This window comes from Rhyacophila brunnea, unplaced genomic scaffold (assembly GCF_057557595.1).
Source record: "Rhyacophila brunnea isolate RB1 unplaced genomic scaffold, BYU_Rbru_1.0 scaffold_4, whole genome shotgun sequence".
Classification (NCBI taxonomy): Eukaryota; Metazoa; Arthropoda; class Insecta; order Trichoptera; family Rhyacophilidae; genus Rhyacophila; species Rhyacophila brunnea.
In genome coordinates, this window is record NW_028233068.1 from 10,848,026 (window position 1) to 10,869,638 (window position 21,613).

At 35.8% G+C, this 21,613-nt stretch overlaps 1 protein-coding gene across 1 annotated transcript in view; it reads right to left on the bottom strand.

Annotated features, from left to right (window-relative positions):
• Nucleotides 1-19,349, bottom strand: part of FANCI (Fanconi anemia complementation group I) — a 41,920-nt gene extending 22,571 nt beyond the window's left edge. Inside the window, exons 1-11 of the mRNA XM_085953856.1 lie at nucleotides 19,146-19,349; nucleotides 17,048-17,158; nucleotides 15,673-15,845; nucleotides 12,756-12,926; nucleotides 10,964-11,074; nucleotides 8,914-9,056; nucleotides 7,482-7,675; nucleotides 6,299-6,426; nucleotides 4,415-4,644; nucleotides 2,681-2,894; nucleotides 1,022-1,180 (exon numbers count right to left, since the gene is read on the bottom strand). Coding sequence (XP_085809982.1) covers nucleotides 1,022-1,180; nucleotides 2,681-2,894; nucleotides 4,415-4,644; nucleotides 6,299-6,426; nucleotides 7,482-7,675; nucleotides 8,914-9,056; nucleotides 10,964-11,074; nucleotides 12,756-12,926; nucleotides 15,673-15,845; nucleotides 17,048-17,158; nucleotides 19,146-19,241 — 1,730 coding nt within the window. The 5' untranslated portion in view covers nucleotides 19,242-19,349. The remainder of the gene's footprint in view (nucleotides 1-1,021; nucleotides 1,181-2,680; nucleotides 2,895-4,414; nucleotides 4,645-6,298; nucleotides 6,427-7,481; nucleotides 7,676-8,913; nucleotides 9,057-10,963; nucleotides 11,075-12,755; nucleotides 12,927-15,672; nucleotides 15,846-17,047; nucleotides 17,159-19,145) is intronic.
• Nucleotides 19,350-21,613: the final 2,264 nt, after the last annotated feature.

A 21,613-nucleotide genomic window follows, 5' to 3' on the forward strand; every position in this document is an offset into this window, starting at 1 on the left:
CCGAAAAAAGCACCCGCCATCGGTACAGAACAGTGGCGAAGGGTGGAGGTAAGCTGTTAAGATTCGCTATAAATAGTGCACACTTAACTTTGTTAGTCATATGTATTTGTTTTTATTGAACTAAGACTACAATTTACAGATGGTATTAGTTAGTTTTTAAAAATCAATTAAACCCTGCCTAAACGAAACCATAATAGATTTGGTCTAATTTGGGCAATGCGACAAAATTGTGTACAATTTTTCATTCATAGTTATTTGTTTTCGTTGGATTAAAACTACATATTACACATATTTTTGCTTCATTTTTTTGATTCATTAAGCCCTGCGTAAACCAAACTATAATAAATAAAAAATATTATTCTATCTATAAAATACTCAAAGTTATGTATGATTTAATTGCATAATTTTAGATATTTTATAGATAGACATGTATTTTTTGACTAATATCTATTATGGCTTGGTTTCTCAGGGTTTAATTGAATTTTAAAATCTAACCTACACTATCTGTTAATTGTAGTCTTATTTCAATGATAACAAATATGTATGTCTGAAAAAGTTTAATGTGCACTATTTATGGCGGATCTTAACAGCCTACCTCCACCCTTCGCCACTGGTACAGAAGGTCCGGTCAAAAGAGTCTCAAAAAAAGCCAACGCCGCTGTAATGCTCCCTACTTACCTGTTGTTAATGAACTAACGTAACATTTATTCACGCAGGGGATCAAAAGATACAATGAAAGCCATCAATTTGTCATATATTTGGCTATTTTTTGAGACTCTTTTGACCGGACCTTCCATATCGATGCGGGTGCTTTTTTCGGGATATTTTGATGGGGTAAATGCGAATGGATGGCAGTGTCGAAGACAAATTGTATCAATGATAATATAAAATTATTGATATATTATTTGAATGCTCGATACCGAAATTTCATAATTTGATTTTTTATATGATTTTCAGTCTATTGCATAAAAATGTGAAATAAAACTATTAAAATATAATAAATGTTTTGGATAATAAATACCTGGACCCGGATTGGGAAGAATGGACATCGATGGATATCTGCGTCAGAACCGAGTGGTTGGTCGAACCGGTGTCTTGCGAGAAGCCAATGTCGTCTCCTTTCAAGGACTTCAGCAAACATAACAGACCTCTCACCGCTACTTTCCCAACACCTGGGTCTCTATAGGAATAAAGAGATAGTGAAAAAGATTATTATTATACATACAATAAATAAAAAGTCACACATTATTGTTTAATGTGGAGCACTAACAAATTGTCTACTTGTGGATCACGAATCATGTTGATTTTTTTGTATGTATTAAGAATACGGCGATAAACAACTCATTACCTGTGTCAGTAGATTGATCGGCGATATTAAATACTTTACCACAATTACAAATTCTTTAATATGCGTTTCCGTACTGTCAAATTATAGTACAATAAGTAAGCAAAGGTTATTTCCGCGATATCTATATTTTATACAATAGTCAGCTACTTGTATGTCCTTTGACGCAAATGACAGTAAGTAGCTGACTCGATTAATATAGTTATTTCTTAAATTATAATGGGTAGATATTATTTTGATTGTATAAATAGCGAAACATAATTCATTGGACATGTCACTCGAATCTAAGTACCTGGTCCGTTAACTATCTCAGTCTATGTACTGTCAGTTTATTTATATTATTGTACCGATTGTACCCTTGTACAATGTAACCATAAATAAACTCTCACTCCTCCATCATCACGATCGTCTTTCATCTACAACACCATCGACGACCCCTACAAGAACATCTGTACGTGAATAATGTTAAAAACAAACATGAATATTCATTCACATTCATTCACCAGTATGGTTTGAATTTCTCCGCACTTACATAAAGGAGAGGGCTTTAATCCCAATTTAAACACATCGAGTATATCCGCAGCTTGCGGTGTATGCTAACAATGTTTTTGTGGCAGAGTTGAGCTCCTGGGAGCTGTACCATCAGGTTTATCACCAGATGAGTGTTTGTTACCCTGGATGCCTGCCATTCAAGGCGTTAGACTTGTTCAGGATTATCGTTCCTTTGAATCAGCTTTTCTCCTGCCATCCAGAGAGGCTTCATTGATTTTAGTAGACATATGGGCGGAGAGATCATATCAATGTGACGCTGGAGTTTATTAATAAAAGTAAATTTCATTGTTCAACCCTAAGCAGAGCATATCGTCTCTGTTCTGGCAGAACACACTAACTGGAGAATACTAGTTTTGAGTAATTTGACTTTGAAGTTGTTAAAATGTTTGAAATGGTCTATCATGTGAGTTTATTAAGTAATCGTAAAAAGGGTGACTTTAAAATAAAGACTGTTTATTTATTAAGAAGGTTTCCAGACGGTAAAGTTTGAAATAAGGAACATTTTGGTACTAACTCGATATGTCATTTTTTCAAATTAGTGTTTTTTGCCAGAACAGTGACGATATGACTGCCAATTTTATTACCAGATTAACCATTAACAATTAACATTAACAATGCTATTAACAGATTTTTGTTTTTACAAGAAATGGATGTAAGCTCAACTTATTAGATCGCCCCGATGGTGGCCGACCTCCGAATGGGGATGGCATTATAAGACTACATAACCCACATTTATAAAAAAAAAATGAATAGGGCATTTACGTAAAATAAAGTATGTCTTACCTTGAGAACAGGCCTTTTCTGCAGACCATAAAAAGTGTGTCTCTCAACCTAGAATCGTTCCGATAAGAAGCCCTGGCGGACTCTAAGACTAAAAGCCTGGAAACGATGGTGTCCTCACTCCCTGAGGTTAGACAGTCTTCGAGGATGCCTTGAATCAACGCACAGCACGACGTCACGGACGCTGGCGCTTCTCGGCATAATGTGCCAAGCGTCTCTTCAATAGATAACACAAACAATCATATTATGCCTTTGAATCAATTCTTACTGATATGATATGTCGATGGGATATACAGAGGTACGTCCAGATATGCATGTTTTGTGAAAATCAAATTTGAATGATCTGAATCAAAGATAAAATGGATACATATATTATTATGTATTTGAAAGAAACAATCTCTAATATCCTGTTTGGACTAAAAATATTTTTAGAGCTGAATGAAGTTATGATAGAGATTTACAAGTATGACGTCTTTGGTTTAATCGCAAACTGTATAGTGTCTGCAATGAGCTGGATATCATAAATTTATACAGATTAAAACACTGTTGGGTGGAACAACATATCAGTGTCGAAGAGCTCTATGTCGACAAAGTTAGAATGACGACGACATGCTGAGATACCAGAACCCGGTGCCTGGATAAGTGTACAAAAAGATCTTCAGTCTTTCAGCATGTCCAATTGATGTTTCTGGCTGAGGAGAGGAGACGGTTCAAAGCAATGTAGGAGACGGCTAGGGCCTACACCAGGCTGAGTAATAATAAACTAATATGACAGTTGTATCTTTATTAAACATTTTGTTTTCGAGAGTGAAACAATTAGCATTGAATTATGTGTCACGGTTTTAGTACAAGCAAGGTTTAAGTCGAAAGGTTACACCGGGTTATGTTACCATCATAATGATAAATCTGTAAGACGTCTGAACCAATGTATTGTGATTGTGATTAAGTGACCTCATGGTAAGGCAGTTGTCGTTCGATCAAGTTAGCAACGATACAATTCAAAAATGTAAATTCGTCAGGCTTGTTTTGGGACTAGAGAGCGTGTTGTAACCTCCAACCCCTTTCAATTAGTTAAAATTAATTCCATAATCGTGTATAACTAACATGTAAACGGGCTTTGTTGAATGTGTAAATTAGTATAAAGATAAATGTGTTTGCTTGGATCCAACCGTAAATGAAGTGCCTATTATCAATTACGTACTACTCCATCTCCTTTGAGGCATTTAAAAAGTTTTCTGCGTCATATGGAGGACGGAATAATTCCGATCATTCCTTAGATTCATCACTTTCAACTCCTGACTCCTCTATTTCGGCAGTTTCAGTACACGGGTACAGAGGACACTTCACATCATTAAAGATAAATGATGGCAGAGCAAGTCAAGATTCTTTTTATTTTCTAAAACTCTTTCTTTAAGCATTGGTTGCAGTCAGGTTGAAGTCAGTCAAGTGTGGCACTAAAATCTTTTCATTCTGACACGTTTATAGTGTCATGGAAGGCGGCCGGGCACAAACCGCGGCTGCATATACATGGCAGGTGGAGATGGGGTAACTCAAATCATACTCCATCTCCGTGAAACAAAATAATCATGATGAGTTTTAATTCACTATAAAGTACCATAAGTCCATAGTACCATAAGTCTTGGTGTGATAGTATATTGTGGCGCTATTTTTTTTTCACTATAAACAAAAAAATATTAATTTGTTGTTGTCATTGGCAAAGATAGAATATAATTTCACCGGCTAAATGTTTCTGTGCTGCATTTCCTGTACCCAAGTTGTCCCTCAAGAGCTGAAGTACCGGCTTCGCAGCTCCAGGCGTCTTCTTTGCCAGCCAAACTGCCAGAAGCTTTCCTGTGTTTCTAAGAGATGTGGCCAAGCCTACACCACCGACGGGAGCCACTCCGGATGAAAGCAGTGATGCCGCCAGTGCAAGCAGGCCTTCGGATGTTATGTGGCAATGATCATTGCTGGAAAGAAAAGTATCATTTTATATTTTTCGCAAAGACAAAGACATGAAAGGACGAGAGACGATTTAAACAAAGAAGTTCATCGGTTGCCGGTGTTAACTACAACTGAATACTATTAGGTTTTCATGACTTTAATGGTCTTTTTAGAAAAAAATTAAGCACAGTAATATAATTGTTTACATCAAAAACACAGCACAAAATTGGGTGTAGCTAAAGAGATTGAAACAAAACTTGATAAGGATTCTAGAATATAAGATATGGTAGAATTGGTTAAATTTCATATTGAATTTTTTTTTGTCATTTCCGACTTTTTTCAGTTCTAGAGATTTGAGAATTCTCAAAATCAAGAAAACTTGTTTTCTCGATTTAGTTTTTCGGTCAAGAGGTTTTTTTAGCTCTTCTGGCCAAAAAAATTTTCAGTGAGAAAATTTTTCCTAAAATTTTTTTTTAAAGGTAATTTTTAAAATTCCGGTTCGATTGGCAGCTTCGTCTAGTAAAGAGAAATGAGAATTCTCGAAATTTCGGAAAATTAATTTCTCGAGATTCGAGATTGGCCTTTTCTAATTATTCTCGAGATGAGATTTCTCAGTTACAACCTCTACATACAAGATTTAAGAATATTGTATTCTTTAATATAGTAAAAACCTCAGAAAAATTCATATTAGAAAAAAAACCTACAAATAAAGTTGGACCAAGTGGGACTCAAAGTCACATCATTCACGATCCGGGTGAGTGCTCTCGCCTTTAAGCTATTGATCTTTTTATGATTCATGTGAATTATTTCTAATGACTATGTATTATCTGCGGTACTTCCGATTCCACCAATCAAAGACAATGAAAAAGCTAATTTAATCATAAGCCTCGGTAACTTTGTGTCTTTGTCTTCATCAACATTTGACGAATTTATTTGAATTTTTGGAAATCGAGTTAGTAATGATATGAGAGCATTTTCTCGTACATTATTTTGTTACCACGTTTTTATTAGCTCGTTTTCTTGTTTGTCCAGTACAAATCTTGCAATCGATTTTTAACTAACTGAAATTGAATTCGAAACTTTTAGAATATATTAGAACACGATGACAATGGATTCTTTTAATACTTTTAGCCATCTTTAAGCAAAATTGAATTAATTTTCAGTTAATTCTGTTTTGTATGGAAAGTTAGTTCGGAAAAAATCCGCAAGGTGGCGTTTCGATCGAATTCAATGGTTGCACTTTTGCGTAACGGCATTCGACGATTTTGAAAAAAGAATTAACTCGCTTTCTTGTTTTTTGTTTGTTTGTTTGTTTTTTATCTCATATTAAGTACAAGTCTCATATATATTATTCAATTAATAAATGTTTGAAAATTTCTTATAATTGCTCTCTTTATTACGCATTTTGGGATAATTCATATAATACGCAGGATGGGATAATTCATCAAAAAAATTTTAAAAAAGTATTTTTTAATACTTACATAGAATTGACAAGTTTATATGATTGAACAGAATTTAAAAACGTGGTACCTATATAAAAAGTTCTTTTTATCTAGTAATTATTTAAAAAAATAGCAGAATCTGTTAAAATACTTCCACACTGTGGTGATCTATATGCTCCGTTCTGAAAAGAAAATGGTGATTAATTCATAATTTGTTAATAAAATTGGTATATGAGACCTGCTTTCCAGAAGGTTCTTCACAAGAAGTTTAACATCAACTGTCTTGGGAATGGTGTCAGCACACCATGAAAATTCCGCTCTCTTCTGGTCCTCCAGGTAATTATTAGTCAGACAAGTTCGGAGTATCTGTGACAAAATAATATGGATATGTTGTTTAATAGAAAAATATTCAATTATTCAACCTGTTGTGAGTCTTGATTACTCTTTTACTATAATCGCTAATCTAATAGCCTGTTTACACATGCATGGATTTACTGCTGACAGTACGTATTATCGCGGCCATAACAGGAAAATGCACATGGAAATACGTATTATCGTGCAAGTTGCAAGATTGCATGCATGGATCAAAAAAGTTCAGCGGCTTCTGAATTTTCACGCGATAGTTAAGGGAGGGTTTAATTGATTTTTCAAAATTAACCAGCATCATCTGCAATTTGTATTCTTAGTTCAAAGAAAACAGATAAGTATGACTGACAAAGTTTAGTGTGCACTATTTATGTCGAATCTAAACAGCCTACCTTCACCTCTCGCCACTGCATCAAGGCTTATTTTGCAATATCTGTATACAGAATCATGTATGTAATTAACTAATTGAGCGAGTCTGAAAATATAGTGGAGTGTCAGAGTAGAAGTGTGAAGTTCTCTTCAAATGAACTTGCAACGTGAAGTCCCTAGCTACAAGTTAACCGGTTCTATGCATTCAGCGAGTTATCTTGCTCTATAAGGCCGTGATCGACAGGCCGCACATACAAATTTCACAAGTTATCTCATCCGACTTTAAACTCACATTACTAGCCACTGTCGATTGATTTGCATAATCTAAAAAATTAAACACACAATTGACAGCTGTTTGAATGATAATGAAATACTAAGCTACAAATTATCGGTATTACAGCGATTGTAGTAAGAGCTTCGTTCTACATTCAATGTGTGTCATTAAAAATCTGCGGCCTGTCAGATACTGCTATAATAATATTGTGATGCATAGAAAAGGTTAATCATTTTTTTGTTAATTCATACATTTAGGCTTCATTTATATAAAAGGTTTTTTCTCATGTTTAGGACATCTAATATTATAGTTACAAAAGTTTAAAAGATAAGTTAAGTAGAGTTATAATTATATAAGGTTAAATAAGATGACTATTTTCTTTGTTGTATTATATAAAAAAAAGTCATCTTGCCTGTATGTTATTCTCCCAATAGTGTGAGTTGACCAGCATTACTTGAATTAGGGGTGGTTTTGCCAAAATAGCCGCCGGTCTTTTTGCCATTCCTCTCAGTGCTGTTGACAAGCTTTTCATGGCCGCACCCCCGTTGCCGGCAACAAATAAACAAGTTGCATGAGATCTCCAGATTTGATCACTACTGTATTGCTCTAAGAAAAAAAAAACATTGATTTTATATTATAGTAATATCAAATTAATGAAATCAATAGCACAGAATGAATAATGTGTAACTTCACACAGAATAATTACGTGCGTAACATGCTATACTATAGCCGGCTGAACCGCGTAAACAATTTGTATGCACATGAAATTCTTCCGTCCATATACGCAGCACTACAGCTGTGCTGTAAGAAATAGTGGCGATACGGACTTGCACATCAGCATCTGTAGAATATTGAGTCATTGCACCGCGTAGCGCGGTCAGCGCCGAACGGGCGTTTTCATTATGTCGACAGATTTTATTCATGTCTTGTCAATACTGACTGACAACGCAAATAACGCACTGATCACAACTTATTAATTAAGTAAAATATTATTATATGTAATATTTTCTAATTTCCACAGTTAACACTAAATAAATATTTATAATCTTATGGATATATATGGTTGGATGGAATAATTTGGGGATGCGCTGTGTATTTGCGTTAAATTTTGTCACGTAAACGAAACGCGCATTTAATATTGGTAATATTTGAGGAAATTCAGCAGACTTTCTATATCTTGCATTTTATGGCCTGACCGTCATTACTGTACGAAAACATTTTCTAGGCTACGTGTTAAAACTGTGAACTAACATGCTCCGCCCATTTTTAACCGCAATTCCATTATAAGCTCCTCCCATTTAGTAAACAACAGCGCCAGGAAACGTAGCCAAGAAGATGTTTTCATACAGTAACTAAAACTAGCTTCAAAGTCTTGGTCTGTAATGAGTGGCTTTTGCATTTCTATCTTATTAATCTGTTCTGTGATATTTCTGTGGATTGTTCGGCAGATTTTTATTAGCTTTCGTTAGTTATTACAATTTTTAATTTTGCCTCTATGTGCTTCTCTCTCCCATGGGTACTCTTAACTTTAAGTCATGTAAATTCAGTCAAAGCACATTTGAGTGCATGCCGACCTCAGTTTTGGATAACTGCTCCTGAGACATTCCTAGTCATAATGACGCTTCACATCCAAACGTAGGGCCCCGTGATACGCCCGATGAAGACCGGGTGTGGTGTGGGGCGGTGTGGTTTGATGGGGCCATTAACTTCAATATTCTGTGATACCAACTATATCATAATAAGATTTTTGTATTTATATGGCTTCTGTGCTGTATGCTGTGCTGAATGTCTAATAAATAAGTTTATGATATATAGAAAACACAAGTACATAGAAGGATAATCACCTATTCCATCATCTGGGTCCAGAATGGGACTTTCGGAATCGTGTAGTCCATCTCCTTGGTTCACAGAGCTGGGAAAGAGTCTTGAAGTGAAGTAGTCCGCGATGCGAAAGAAGACCATGGTGCTATGCTGTTCAGTGCATAATCTGTATACCATGAAATTATATACAAAAGAATTGATTAGAACTGCGATTGGGAATAATCAATAATGAAGATTTGTGATATTGTCATTCATGGTGGATATCATAACTTTTAAATAAGTTGGCTTATGCGTTAATTACATTACCTAAACAGAAATCAAGTAAATATGGTTTTGAACATTAAGCTTACAGGTAGCAAAATTGTTTTGAGTCAATTGTCTATGCAAATATGAAAGACTAACGGTATTAAATAAATGTCTTATTATTATTATGCATACTGTCGACATCTACTATGCAAACAGATGCCATCTTAATAATATACAAATTATTGCCATACGAATAAAAATATATGAATGAGAAGGCACTGTGGGTATACTGTATCCGAGATGTGTTCATTTATTCAATTAATCACAGTAAATGCAATGATTAAAATATTTCAAGTTTATATTAGTATATAATTACTTAATCAACTAATATTGGGCAGTTTTCGCACTTCTACGATTGTATGTCAATTAAAAAATATATTAATAAACTACGGAAAATCGTTATTTAAAAAATGTCACCAATTTTGATAAAAAATCATTGATGTATAGGGATTGTATGTAATTAGTTAGATTTATGTAAGGTCAACTTTCCATACTTCGGGCTCTTAGAATTCAAGACGAAATTCTTCATCTGGCGAATCTCATGTCGATTTGTTCAACTGCGTCACTCTATTGCTCTAAAATAAGTGTTGGCTCTCATATCAAGACTCGCCTCGTTCGACGCGACCGAGTTCTGAGCCGCGCTAAACATTGTTGCACGTGACGAAAACGCACATTTACTAGTGTCACTATCGACACTCACGTCTCGAAACGTCAAAATAATAAGTACGTTGGCCAGCGCCATTACGCAAATATGTCATCAGACGCTGAAAAAGAGATAAATATGTATTGGTACCGCAGAATTTTAACCTTTTTACTGCCGGTAGGTGTGTGTATGACGGTACCTTACACGCCGTGAATTTTATTGCAAAAATAAAAAAATAAAATCAATTTACGTTTCAAGAGGTAAAAACAAATTCTGTTTCAATTTTGAGTATGTGACGATATTCCTAATATATGTCGTTGTGTGTTCAACATGTTTGTATGTTTAAAATAATTGATTTCCCCCGCGAATTACCCCCTTTTCCCCGTTTAAAGCGGGACGTCCAAAGACGTCATTTTTGTATGAGCGGCGTTCCATTCACGGAAAAGTTTGCATCTTAAGACGTCATTGGCAGCCATCCGGTTAAGCAGAAGGCGAAAATATTGGATTCATCCATCAGCTATTAGGCATAATATCCATGCACAGTGGATCATTTATCGCAGCAAAACTCATCAAGCACCCAGTGACCGGTGTGCGCGCACTGACGTCTAGATTTAAAAATGGCTGCATCGAGCGCTTTCCGCAGGCGCGGTCTGACATGTTCTCGGCTCTCGCGACATCCAACATGTTAGAAGAGTCGGTAGTCGAACTGTCGCATTTGTTGTTCAGTTGCATTCGACCAATCTGCGAAGCTCCATTTGACAGCATGTGTTATGACGATAACGATGACGTCACATTGACGATTTCGACATGCGGCGAATTCTGATGTGCGAGCCGACTTAGCTTTGGAGTGACATTTGGATACATTATGAATCCCTACAATTATTGTGACACTGATGAGCTAAACATCAACGTAATGTAACAAGCATGATGGTTGAATTATTTCAAATACTATGTAATGTCTCATACTAAGCGCAAGTGCAGGTTAGTTAGTACATACATTCAACTTGGAGATCAGTGAGCCATAATTACATGCTGTTTTTTACGTAATGTAAACGCTAACTCATTTTTCATAAAGTAGACCAATATGACACTTTTACATTGTGAAGATTTATTTAAAAAAATACCTCAGCAGTTGATGTAGCAACGGTGGGAGAGAATCTGGAGTCAGCTGATCAAAATCGCAGCACAATTTGTTGACCACCAGTGAATGGTCATCTTTTGAAAGCTGTACTTCCCTGATAAATAAAAACATGGCGTTATTTGACTACAAGATTTGAATATAAATTCAGTTGAAAACAGTACATTATAATAATTATAACGTTGTGTAGATATGTATATGTTTATGTTCATTCTCAGAATAGACAAGCTGCTGAAAATAAGAATCCTTCTACGATATGTGCTAATACTTTTCTTTCAAAATATAAAGTACAGCAATGCAGAATAAAACAATTTGAGTTTCAAATATTAACTTCGTTCTTTCGACCATGTCCGATCCTAATAAGATCATATGGGCCTCTACAGAGTAGAGGTTTGTATTAACAGATTTTGTTTTTTACGAGAAATGGGTGTCAGCCACTTGCTCAACCTATTAGGTCCATACCCTGACAGACACAAATTATTGAAAAACAATATGTGTAATTGCCAGACCCAGGATTCGAACCTGGGACCCACGGCATGATAGTCCAACGCTTAAGCCGCGCGGCCACCGTGGGTGGTTATAATAATTATTATTATAGACTTTCTATTATCAGTTATGAACAACGGCATACATTGAGAGTTTTTACTCACCAAGGGTTATTCGATTCACTCCCCAGTATGCGTATACTAATGCTAATGTATTCACATCCTTTGTAGAACGAGATTTAGAGAACGAGAGAGACAGGATGGGACTGAGTGACCCCACCCCAGTCAGCGAAAAATAGATGCCATAACTTTCTTAATTTGTACATAGTGTCATCTCCCTCCATTTGCGAAAGTGAAAAGATGCTGTCACTTTTATTTTTGTATGGTTTTTCGTCTGGATTCGGGACTTGGTGGTGGACAAATAATACACCGGAATTGTGGTCAGAAACGACGAGTTTTATTTGCATTAATATCTACTAGGTTACTACATTTTATATATTTTTTTTACGGAGGACGAAATGTATATGTTTACGATTTGGCTGTTTACAGCGTTGACGCGCCAAAAAAAAAACCGCCGCTTACGAAGCGATACCAATGCGGCGTTGCCAGTATGAAATTTTGCCGCCAACCATGTACAACGTTGCCGGTTTATTATTTATTTTCGTAATCAACCCTTACTATTTGTCGGCTTGATACCGATTAGGGCTCTACAGATTCACAGACATCCCCAAATGGGGACCATTTGGGAGTGTAACAATAGGTTTATTTATTTGAATAATAATAATAAATATCTCTATAAAACGGGTTTAGATGGATAAAATAAATAAATAGTTCATTTAATAATGTAATTAAATAGGTAGGTATATTATGATATGATGATGTATATTGGACGTGTATTTTTGATAACGATGTGGGGATGGTCTCTACGAACTCTTAACGTAGAGTCCGCCCCATGGGTATATCTAACTACAGATGTGCTGCGTCATATTCAGTTGTGAAAGGCAAAGTTTAAAGGCATAAGCAACGTTCGCTATCAGCTAACCCTAACACTTTTCGACACACATCTCTCCTAGTGGCGAAACATCTAAAAGATAAGTGAAAAAGGGAATATATAAGCCTAAAAACTAATACAAATGATCGATGACAGACTGTGAAAGATTGTAAATATAAGCTAGTGTAGATAGCCATTGATGCAAAAACCGCAGCCCAAAATGCCATTTTTTACGGCATAATATAATAACTTGGCAGATGGTACAATAGAGTAGTATAGAAAATAAATAGTATTCAATAGACCTGAACATGGCAGCCAACGGGGTTATAAGAGGCGATTTCCACGAAGTTTGACACAAAGCGTGGATACACCTCGTGACAAATTCTTCACCCGACATTTCTGTATTGTCTTGGTTAACTATTCCGCTCCGTTCCCGTAAAAGTCGGAGACATTCTGGCAATATGTCTTTCCAGCTAAAACACAAAAATTATCATCATAATTTCTTCATCAAATAGATACATTTATCGTATTATGACACTAGATGGTGATTCCATAATGTTATTAGTGTGGTTTAACCTTTTCTATGCCTCACGATATTACTATAGCAGTATCTGACAGGCCGCAGATTTTTAACGACACACATTGAATGTAGAGCGAAGCTTTACTAATATCGCTGTAATACCGATAATTTGTGGCTAAGTATTTCATAATTATTCAAACAGATGTCACTGTGTTTAATTTTTAGCTTATTCAAATCAATCTACAGTGGCTAGTAATTGGAGTTTGAAGTCGGACGAGATGACTCGCGAAATTTGTATGTGCGGCCTGTCGATCACGGGCTCATAGAGCGAGAAAACTTGCTGAAGGCATAGAGCCGGTTAATTGGTAACCATATGATTAATATGTTCGCACATTGAATAGTAATGGGTACATTTTGTTTTAGCCATTGTCTTTGCAGACCTGTGCATCTATTCTATACACAAGACTGCTATCGGCCGCTATCAATGGCGAAGGGTGACTTTTGGAAAGAGGTAGGCTGTGGACATCTGATAAGAAGAGCACACTTGTAAGGTATACTTACGAGAATAGTACGATATTTACTACTAATGAATAGGTACACACTAATAAATGACAACGACACACTAATTCAATGAAACTTCAAAAACTTATTGACTACATAAAAATGAGCGATGTGTTTAAATTACGTATTTTTCAAAACATTTATACCCATCAAAAATCATTAGATAAAATTTATTTTTATTTTTAAAAACAATCTATACTTACTTATTTATTAATATTCGATTAAGCGCCGTTGAAATTATTTTTTAAATTAATTATCTAATTAATAATGATTTTGGACAAAGTGCGCAGTCAAGATAGATGTACTGTTAAAAAAAAAAAAAAAAAATTTCGGTTAGGTACATGTTCAAACACGCGCCGTTAACATCATTTTACTCCCTACTTCAATTATAGTTTATCAATTTATGGCTACGGCCGTATGTTGTAGCTTAACCACTGGGGAATGCCAAAAGAAATGGCGTATTTCAAAAAAACACTACCTTATTCTTAGGTCAATAATTATTATAAAGCAATCATTATTCGTAGGATGTTTATCACACTTGAATGGTCAAAGACATAGCTTATGATTAGTAAATTTAGAATTATCTTCAAATGTGTTAACGTTGCCCATTTTTTGAATGATAAAATGCCTAATTCTTGTCAAATTTGGGATCACAGAGATTATCAATATAATTTTTTATCGTAAATATTTCACTATAGTAATGTCGATATAAATTATACTGATGGTTTTATAAATGCGTTTAAAAATTAATAAATGTAAAAAATCTTAACACCACTGCACATTTATGTACTGAAATATGACTATATTCTAAAACATTAGAGCGAGAGATTTAAAAGAATACTATTTTATGTAATAAAAATAGTTTATGCAGTCATCAAATGTTTTAAATAAATATAACGGATAATAAGGCTTCAAAATTATATAAATAGATTATCTACAACGTTTAAGGTATGTCCAGGTATGACCCACGCTGAACATGTCCGCCCTTAAGAAGGTAGGCTTTAAATAATCGTCTAGTATGGAGTCTTCACCACTGGCAGCTATCGAGGGTAGTTTTCATATGTTTGTATATAAGTATTATAATTGTTACAATAAGTTAGCCGTCTAAACAGTCAAAACTGTCTATCTCGCTCTAAAATTTTGCACACAAAAGAGAGGTGCTGTTAAAATAGTTAAAACATAGCACTTATTGTAACAATTACCACTAACTTATTGTAACTGTTACAATAATTGCTAATACTTTGATACAAAACTACCCTCGATAGCTGCCGATAGCAGTCTTGTGTATAGAATAGATGCAATGACATCATATCGTCGGTCCCTATTAAAAAAGTCGGATCTGCAAAATGCTATTTTTCAGTACGAGCAATCAAAGATGTTTCATCAAATATCCTTTGTGACCTATTGATTGCCATATTGAATAAAAATACGGGTTATAGAAACTTTTCTAAACGATAATAAAAACATCCGTCTGTCCGGTGAACATAGCAGCAACTGTCAGATCCGACGCATCTTGCTCACCCACGCCCAGCCAACAATGTCGGTTGGTAAGAACCGACATTGTTATTCGGACACTCTCGGTAGATCCGTCATTTTTAACTTGAATATCTCGAAATTTTTCAAACAAACAAAAAAAACTGTGATTGTGATATAAATGTTTAAAGTGTTTAAATAACTTTTACGTAATAATCCGAAAATGACAAAATTTCAGATCCGACTTTTTTAATAGGGACCGACGATATTATCATGTATGTATGGCATGCATGATTTATTGTGGTTGCTCATACAACGAACTGTTCTACATAATTTTGGTTCGGTGTATTTGGCTGCCTATCTGTGTACAATAATTGCTGCAGTATGTGTTTTCACAAGTAGTCATAGCTCCGTTTGTTTAATAATGTGAATGCTTTGGTTTCAGTACTAGTCGATGTTTCGTATTAGAAATGGTTAATGTACATATAAAAACAAATCCATATAAGACAAATTCAAGTCACAGGACATTATATGTAAATTTGACAATTTATGGAATTGGTTGACTGATCAAATCTAAAATTGTGATTGAAATTTACTGATTTTTGACATTGCTGATATTTGCGGTAGGTAAAGTATTAATAAAACTGCAATTATTCCTATGAAACCTGGTGTGTGCATCAGAATTATCCCTGATGCGGTCTACGCAGTCGTTGGCGATGACTGCAAGATGATCGGAAGTGAACTGCGGCATTTCGAGAAGCAGTGCCGTTGTCAAAGTCGTCACCATAGTAGCCGGACATTCTAAAGAACAGTGATTGGACAACATCGACTGAACCGTCTGAAAGAATTAATACGATACGTTTGAAGATAATGAATGACCTATAGTGGCACAATAGAACTAAACAAATAGTATTTTGATCATACTGCCTGAAAAACGGCAAAGGAACTGATCATTGAGCAATGAAAACAGCAATAATCGATATTGATGGCATTCACAAAATACATAACTAAGGAACATAAAAATAAGGGAAGTTCTCGATTGTGGAAAAATATGGGATAAAATTAAACACGTGTTAAAGAATATGTTATTTTCAATAATTATGTCTATATCATAATAATCATTCAAGTTTTTCCCGTAAATGAAACACGCATTCAATATTAGTAATATTTGAGGACATTTGTATTTCTTATGGTTAATGGCCTAACTGTCATTAAGTTATAAACTAAAAATGACGCAAAAGCTTTGGGTCTATATGAACTGGCATTCACATTTGTCTGGTACTGAATATATTATACAATGTGATACAATATACGAAGCCAACGTAATTTTATATTATAAACGTTTAATTATATTTATATTTAATGCGTTTCAATTTTGCCATTATTGTCCAACAAGAACTTCTTGTCCACGTGTTTAAACTGTGAACTAACAATCCCCTCCAGTGCAGCTAATCGCACTTCCATTTTCAAATGAGGAATGCCCCCAAATTTCATTTCATTTTACGCTCCCATGGTGTACGGATCTATCAATTTACTTATAATTTGAAGCTTTTTTTATAATAAAAATATGTCTAAAACGATCAGGAGTAATGTTAGAATTATTATTAGTAAACTTTTGGTTTATAGCGAAGAAGAAAAGAGTCGCATCTAAAAGGAGAGCTGATATATTATTTAAACACGTCTCTAGCATACGTGCTGCCATAACAGGTACGTCACTGAGAAGTCTTCTATATGCGACTACAGCGACTTCCTGTTATCGCCGATGTATTGTTGTCGGACAGTATTCCCGAACGTTACATTTCTACTAAGCTCTTTCCAGCTTTATTGCAAACACGAACAACTATTTATCCAATGAACAATGTTGCATCGACACTGTGCTTCAGTTCATTAAGTTACATGTGTTTTGTGAATGCCAACTAAATCACATATACAAAATCCTTTGAATACTTATAATACGATTGAGTGCAGCAATGGTAAATTACTAGTAAACTCGTTCGTGTACAGAGAAAACAACAATTTAATTTTTAAGACATTAGGTACTTTTAGTCTTTTGGCATGTCCGTGTGGAGTTTCAACAAAACCGAGGAACAGAGCATCGAGAATTTCAGGACCTGACGATGACATCAATTTGGTTGACACCAATAACTCCAGCTGAAATAAGAAATGGTAACAAAAATTATCCGAAAGGTTTGATAGCTGAATAGGTACTGTAAATAGTGTAAATTTAATGTATTGATTGTAAAGAAAGTTTAATAGACCGAGCGGGTAACAGGGGGGTGGGGGTGCAGCAAGACAAAACGATACGACAGGGTGAAATGATATCTGCACACTCTATCTCTTCTATCGTGTATGTCAATTATAACTCTGGAACATTCATTTCAATAATTTAAGATGTCTTATAGCTTAGGTATTTATAAGAAATAAAAAATACCTACTTAGGTAAATAATATTTCGATATACTTATTGTATTTTTTTTTTTTTTTAAATATAATTGTAAGCATATATTTTGGTGCTTTTTACTGGTTCTCCGTCATCGTAATCTGTCAGTCGCCATTTTGAATTTTAGCTATCTTTTTGTCATCGAATTATAGTACGCGGTCCAAGCCATTATAGTATTTCGGCAAAAATTATAGGACGTGTAGAAAATGAAAGTTTTTTGTTTGTCACATAAACATAACGGAGAATTCGAGAAATTCCGATGCCCTGCTTAATTATAACACCTCTTACGACCGAAAAATGCTAACACCGGCCGCCGTCATTAACTGTCACGTTAGTTTTTTAGAGTAGGTATACAACGCAAAACCACGTCCATAGACTAATATCGCACACTGAGATCTTATATTATTTATATTATACACCGTCCCTCGCTTCACGTTATTACGATTTGCTGTGATTGAAGTAGGAACATTTTACTAACCTAACCTAACCAAACCGGCGAATTCAATTAATAAAAATTTTCAAAATTGTATTTTTGACGTACTATACTTTTTTAATAGTACGCGGACGAAAATGTAACTTTTCGAATAGTACGCGAACCAAAATGTACTATAATTATAGTTCGGTTGGCAACACTGCGCTCACTGACAGATGACAGCGGCCGGTGGCAGAGAACCAGTAAAAAGACCCTATATTTTTTCCCTGAGAATTTTGTTTTTGGCAAAGTTCGAATCTAGGATCCAAGGCCTGAACAAAAACGATGCATGAGTGCGAGTGAGAAAGTATTCGGCACGCTTACAATCTCTGCGACACGCGCTAGAGTAAGATAAAAGGTCTACATATCTGTGAGCTAGTTGCCAAAACTATCGCCATCAAATCGGGGCGAAACGCTTCACATAGCGTCGATAACTTGCGAGCTCGAGTTGCTAAAATTGATAATTTTTGTGTTAAACATAAAGTCAATGGTAAATATTTTTAGTTATTTAAGTAGAAAAGATGGTTCTGTGTGTTGTCTTAAAATGTGGTAGCCGTACTGATAAACAAGAATATGGTATTACGTTTCATAGGTAAGTTGATACATGTTCGTGATAATTTATTTGTATATTATTATATATTTTAATATCAGTGACCTAGTGTTTCTTTAAAATAACTTAAATTATGGATATCTTTACCTAATGGTTGCATTGTGACCGCTTAAAAATACTAAATTATTAACGTAAAAAAATAGAAAATTATATTTTAATTCTGAGCGTCTAGTGCGAGCACTAGCGAAATGGTCTATGGTCTCGAACATTAGTAGGCGAATGCGTTCGCTCGCCCACAAACCAAACGCAAGGCACGCGGCTTCATTTAGCAATGCAACGGGTGGCGTCTAGATGTATCTATAGTCTAAGGGCAACATAGTAATTATTTACACGTCAATTTAACTGGCAACTGATATAACAAAACGGATATGATGATTGGATCTGACAAGACCGAACTTGTCGTGTTAGCTGTCAAACGATAATATTTTGCTTATCAATTCTGACTAAAATTACTTGGATATTAGAAAAGTAACCATGAAAGTAAACTATTTTGTAGATCAATGATACATTATTTCATAACACATTAACACAGACTACGTGCATAAAATAATAATGTATGCGCAAAATGAAAATAGTATTTGTTACGAATTTGTATTATTTCTACTGCAATACTTTACATCTTTTGAAGAAATGTTATCGACGTACGCTGCCAACTGCTTTCGATTCTTCTTGGCTCGGCTTAAACTCTTTAATGTTGAGATAATTTCATCCATTGTAGTTTATATTATGATCACATTTATTTATTTTTACGTACGTATGTTTGAAAAGGCGGGCTAAACTGACTGAAGTATGTTATGAAAACTTCTTCTTCTTTTGCAACTATTTTTATTGTCTGTGATACATGGAGTTTTACAGACGGGTAACTTTACCTGAGGATACATTTTTGTTTTACAGGTTATTGTGCTTGAAATAAATTTAACATAGAAGTAAATACGATTACATAATTAATATTGTTTTTGTTATTAAATTTTCTAATAAAATCTTTACTTTCTCGACGAAGTGACGTTAAATTATTCAGGCACATAATGAAAGGAGTTTTACCTACCAATAAAACTCTTATTATTCATGTTGACTTTGAAGTCCTTGAGATAGGGTGTGCTCTTTCTTCTTCGCGTGAGGTTATATTCTACTAATTTATTTTCCTTTTTCTTGTCGTTGGTCATTCCTCCGTTTTTATTTACTGGTTATGACGCGCGTCTATTTTTTATGTAGGGAGTTTGGCATCACTTTGTCTTCATTATGATATGACCCAAGGAACCAGGTAGAAGTTACCTGGACTTCAAAGTCAACATGAATAATAAGAGTTTTATTGGTAGGTAAAACTCCTTTCATTATTCGAATTTGACTTTGAAGTCCTTGAGATATCTGTTTGTTATCACCTGGTGTTGGGTATGCCAAATACCTGTATATGACAATGATTCATTGACGAGGTATAGACCATCGTGACTTTCCATGTAGGTATATGGTTGAATAGAAAAGTTAATGGGTTCTTTTCCCCTTCTGATGGTGGTGTATCTATCGTTCTCTGGTAGTTGTCGTGAAATGTCGACTCACTACGCCAGTTACCTCTCTTTAAGATATCATCTATTGGGTATATTTACAGTTTAAGGAAGCCACCACTGAGCGGACACTGCCTGGTGGTTCTTGTACCCCTGCTTCCAACAGTACTGACCTTATCCAATTCCCTATAACTGTCCAGGTGGTTGGTTTTGGTGATCCTCTTGAAGATATAAATAATTCCGAAATATCCCCACCTTCTCCTCTCCTTGGGTTTGACATGCAGACGAGTTTCCGTAACCAGAATACTGGGTCGATGTTTTGACACGTGGAAGCGCTTAGCTTCCATTCCGATTGACGATGCTTGGCGGTATCTGTATTTGAGCCAAACATTGGCCATACAATTATGTGGTCACTTTTTTCCACTAATCCATTGTCTACTATTACTGAGTAGTGTGAGGTCATGAACCCTATGTCCCGATGCGAGAAGCAGCCGAGTAGGTAGCTGTACTGCGAGAGGTTTCGAATAGGTTGTACTCCACCGGTGTTGTTTTCCTAAGATGATCTACCACTCGTCCTGGATCCCAAACCGATGGTTTGACGGGTTTCGTTTTATGTACCGAAATTGCCTGTAACATATTGTGTTGTACTACCACGTTGATGCTGATATCTACAAAGATAATCGGTTTGCAAAATGTGACTATGGCTGACTTATGCACCAGGATGGTGTTGTACGACAAACCCTCCATGTTGTGCATGTAGCCTAGGTATCTGGCCAATTCCATTGGTTGACGGCTATTATGATCCATTAGGTTCATGTTACCCATGTCATTATCTTCCATTTGTTCCAAGCGGGTTTATAAGTTTTTAGAGTCGTGCCCTTTATTCCACCATATTTGATGTTATTTCCACCCCACCCGAAATTATCCATAGTTAAAGGGACAGGTCCCGGGTCCTTGGAGGTGGACGGTTGGTCTCCATACCTACTAGTGTCGTATGTAGGTGAGGCATTGTATAAGGAGGTACTATCGCCCACTCCCCAAAAGCATTGTTTCCAGCTCGGTGCCACTAGTAAGTACTTCCCTTTTGCTGAGTTCAGGTGCGCTAGGACTCGTGAAAGTATGTTTGGTGGGGGAAATATCCACGCCAGTCTGAAGTCCTACACTCGGCTGAAGGCGTCGTGAAACAGCGCGCCACTGTCTGTAACGTCTCGTGACACATACGTTGCAATGACATTTGTGCTGATTCGCTTGCGAATAAATCCACCTCGGGAACACCCCATCTTTGAAACAGGGGGGTGGTTGCGGTGTTGATGAGGTGCCATTCGGGAATGAGTTGTCTGCGGGAGAGATGATCGGCCACGCAGTTGTAATTTCTGCGGAAGTATTGTGCAGTAAACGTGATGTTGGCTCGACTGGTAAATTCTAGTATCTGTCGGCATAGGTTTAGGAGGGTGACAGATTTTGTGCCGCCCTCGTTGTTGAGGGAATGGGACGATTTGGCACCGCGAACTGGCCTCCGCCGATTGGCCTCCGGTAATTGGCCGCCGGTACAATCGGACGACGGCCCAATTGGAAGCCGACCCAAT